Raw genomic sequence first — 4,380 nt, forward strand, 5'->3', positions numbered from 1 at the left:
AACTCGGACATTAGCTACCCAGCTTTGACCCTCGGCCTGTATCTGGACTCTGGCTTGACATTGACTTGGCTGATCTTTGCTCTCTGACTATCCGGCTATGACCTTTGGCAGGGATTTAGACTCTGGCTCTGGTTCTCCTGCTTTTTTGATGGACTCAGATCTTGGTTTGGACCATGGTGTGTCCCTGAACCTTGATTCTAGCACCACTCTCAGCCTAGGCGAAATCCTGCACCTCACTTCAACCTGCGCTCTAACCCCTGGGCCTAATTATCGGATGCAGCACGTGAAATTAGGTGGTGCAACTTTTTGGAGAAAAGCAGGCTCTACGCAAGTAAGTGGCCCGTATGCAACAGGGACACACCACACCAGGTGTGAACAATGACCTCACTACTTGAGCCTAGCCCGATGATGTCCTTGCTGGAGTTGTGCAATGGAAATGTCTGAAAAAGTCGGGGGTTCCTTGAACCAGCTTCCGCCCCTGGACTTACTCCACCTTCTTGACTCGGACACCCGGCATTCCTGATCAATACCCAGATTACATGGATACCTTTGAAAGAAATGGGGACTCGTTGCCTCTGCTCGAGGACAGACTGAATATAAATAGAGTTTGCACAGTTGAATTCACAGAGCCACAGACATATGTGCCAGCCACCAACAGGACACAGTGTCTCTTGGGCATAATGGTTCTGTAGAGCAGTGGATTACAGATAGCTTTGAAGCAGTCATACGCAATCACTGCCAGGAGGCAACATTCACTGGTCACAAAGAAACAGATGAAGAATAGTTGTGCTGCACACTCAATGAAAGGAATGGCTCTCGTCTCTGCTACCAAGGTCATGAGCAGCCTGAGAGCTATGGCTGTGGAATATCCAATATCTACAATGGACATCTGGCTTAGGAAAATGTACATGGGGGTATGAAGTCCGGTTTCAACCATGATTAACGCTATCATCCCAAGATTCCCCATCAGGCTGACCACATACATCACTAGGAACAACATAAAGAGGGGATCTGTAGATCTGGATGAACATCTGAATCCTACAAAAATGAACTCTGTCAACGTGGTGTGATTTCTCTCTGCCATTTCTTCCAGAAACTCTCTCCTCTGCTGGTGAAAAATAAAAATAAGGATTACAATTAATCAGGGGCCAATAAAGTATTGAGTACAGATCCCTCATAATCCCTGTGATTATACACCTTTTCATAAGAACAAACATAATACATCAAAGGACACTCCTAGGGAATGTTCTCTTTGTATTACCCACATGCTTTCCATTAGAGATAGGATATCTTCCAGCTACAGAAATAATGTATACTCTGTGTTAATATGCATGAAACCATCCAGTGGGTCAAATCTTCTATAAATAAAGAGATATATAGATTGGGAGTGTTTAGTTTAGAAGGGAGGCAAATAATCTCCTCTCAATGTACACTAATAATCAATGCTATAGAGTTTATTCATTGTCATTGATTTTCTCTTCCTAATCCAACTGACCTCAAAGGGCACAAGGGATGCTCAGTGCCCCTTTTACATAGGTGCCTAAATAGAAATTTAGGTACCTAATATGAGGCAGCCCCAGCAGGAAAGTTTGGAATCACTGTCTATGTAGCCTTAAAGTGTCACAGTCCTATTGAAGTCAGTGTATGTTTTACAGACATTCTTTGTCACCATGTGCATTATTTTTCCTCCCTCTTACAAATCCTCCCAGAGGTACTAACATTTGTAAGTGGTATGGATTGTAACTGATTCTATGGTTACTTTTGACTCTCAGATTCCCAGAGCCTAGAAATGAGAAAATGCATCTCCTAGGGATAAATACTAAGTTAAAATGTGGAACTCCTTGTCAGAAGATGTTTTGAGGGCCAAGACTATAGCAGGGTTCAAAAAAGAACTAGATAAGCTCATGGAGGATAGGTCCATCAATGACTATTAGCCAGGATGGGCAGGGATGGTGTCCCTAGCCTCTGTTTGCCAGAAGCTGGGAATGGGCGACAGGAGACTGGGCTAGATGGACCTTTGGTCTGACCCAATATGGCTGTTATGTTTCTATGGAATTTCACTGCCACATTCACCAAGAGATGCTCAAAAGATAATAATAATGACATTTCTTACCAGTCATGGTGTAGGTGTACACTCAGTAAATTCCATTGTGGTTTGTATTTGGTGGAGGAAGTGATGGGCTGGTTTGGCTCCCAATAATTGATGAGGAGGTGTCAATTCCAGGAGAGGCAAAGCTGCTTTTGTAGTGAGCCAGCCACTCCCACTCCCTATTTGACTCCAGTGATGCCATCAGAGGACCCAACCACATCAGCCACACCATCAGGGGCTCATTCACCTGCAGGTCTACTAATGTGATATATCCCATCATGTGCCAGCAATGCCCCTCTACCATGTACATTGGCCAAACCGGACACCTCCTCATCAATTATTGGGAGTGGACCACATCCACCCTGATTGAACTGGCCCTGAAAACACTGGCTCTCCACTTGTGAGGGAACTCCTTTCTCTTCATGTGTCAGGATAACAATGCCTGCATCTGTTATTTTCATTCCATGCATCTGAAGTGGTGGTTTTTTTACCCACAAAAGCTTTTGCTTAAATAAATCTGTTAGCCTTTAAGGTGCCACCGGACACCATGTTGTTTTTGTGGATATAGACGAACATGGCTACCTCCTGATAGAATGTCAGAAGAGATCATGAAAATGTCTTTGATGTCTCCTGGAGGCTGGGGATAATAAATCACAGATTCCAAATAGAACAGCTCTAACAGGAGAGATTGAGGGAGAACCACACCAGAATATCCCATATTTCAGCAACTAGAGTGCCCACAGGAGAGGTGGGAGACCCCTGGTCAAATCTCTTCTCCTTTGAGGTGGAAGGGGTAGGCCTCTGGATGCTCAGAAAGAAGTAGCAGTGTGCATCCTCAGAGGCTGAAACAGGCACAAAGGAGCTTTTACTGCAAGAATGTAGGTGCCAAGTGAATTTAGGCATCTATGGGGTTCGGCCTCAGTTGAGAGGGTATTTCAGGAATAGCAATGGGGCCTGGTTCTGGATTGAGATGCCCAAAGTGGCAATTCGATTTAGGAGTAGAGGTTTCATCTCTGCCATGTGCCAACACTTAGATCTGGCCTACAGCCGAAAGATTTACAGGTGTTGCTATATCTGTTAGGGATGTGCTTCTCCTCTGATATACTGGTATAAGCATCAGTGTCGATGAAGTTATATCAATATAAAGGTGCCATATACTGAATAGGTCCATGGATTATAGGCCAGAGAGGACCACTGTAATCAGCTAGTCTGACCTCCTGCGTAATACAGGCCATAAAGGAAATGTTGAAATGATTGACTCAGGTGAATCCCCAATCTGTGCATCACCACCTCCATTAGCAGGGATCATGGATTAGCCATTGCACCACAGAGCTACCTATCGCATTGTATTAGTGCTTTCTCCCTAGTACTACCCTAGAACAAAACAGCTTTACCATGCTGTAGCTGAGTCTATTCTACAGGGCAGAGCTGAGTGAAATTCAGAATTTCCATGCCATGGGAAAAACTGACTTGGGATGTAAACAAATGGTGACAAATCAAGGAAAAAAGCTAAAATATTAACATTTTGAAGAGAATGGAAATTCTGAAAAATGTCCATTTGCAAATGTCAAAATCTTTGGTTTTTGAATTTTTGATCAGCATGAAACATGTGGATGTTCCAAAATTGAAATGCTTCCTGTCGGTGTATTGACCTGACTTAAAAGGCTGCTCCCTGCTTCAGATTGAAATATATTTAGTTGGAAAGATTCAGACTGTTCTGCCATTTCTGAGACCAAAGCTAGGGGAAAAGACATTGTTGTGCCCACATTAAAAAAAAAAAAAAAAAAGCAAAACCCCACCACAGATGACTTTTCCTCTGAAAAGCTTTGGTGACCCCAAGCTTTGCAGCAGTGACTTGACATGTGACAGGGTGGTGCCTTATGCCAGTGTCATGAAATTCTGCTCAAATTTGACCCTTTAAAAAATTGCTGCTCACACAGGATCAATTGAGATTTGCTAGAGCTTCCCAGTTTAATCCCCCCAAGAGTCCATCTGCCCTGGGCAGGCAACATTCCAGGGATTCCAGGGGCTGAGCAGGGGATTTTCCCAGCAATTCCAGTTCTGGGCTACTGCACGGTCTCAAATTGGGCACCCAAAATTAGTGGCGAGTTTTGACCTTAATTTCTCTGTGCCTCACTTCCCTACCTCACAGGGGCATTATGAAAATAAATTCACACACTACAGCGATAAACACCCTGGAAAAGCACATGAGCAAATTATGAATTCTGTCTCCAGAGCAAGGCTGGAAGAGTTTAAATAAAGCCTGGTGTAGAAGGGCTCAGCAGGGCCCT

The 4,380-nt window shown here is 44.0% G+C and overlaps 1 protein-coding gene across 1 annotated transcript; it reads right to left on the reverse strand.

The window, feature by feature from the left end:
- Nucleotides 1–535: 535 nt before the first annotated feature.
- On the reverse strand, nucleotides 536–1,084 carry LOC144266458 (olfactory receptor 5G9-like). The gene has a single exon (XM_077819906.1). It carries the CDS (start codon nucleotides 1,082–1,084, stop codon nucleotides 536–538), a length of 549 nt encoding a protein of 182 aa, XP_077676032.1.
- Nucleotides 1,085–4,380: the final 3,296 nt, after the last annotated feature.

The sequence above is a fragment of the Eretmochelys imbricata genome, chromosome 6 (assembly GCF_965152235.1).
Source record: "Eretmochelys imbricata isolate rEreImb1 chromosome 6, rEreImb1.hap1, whole genome shotgun sequence".
Taxonomy (NCBI): Eukaryota; Metazoa; Chordata; order Testudines; family Cheloniidae; genus Eretmochelys; species Eretmochelys imbricata.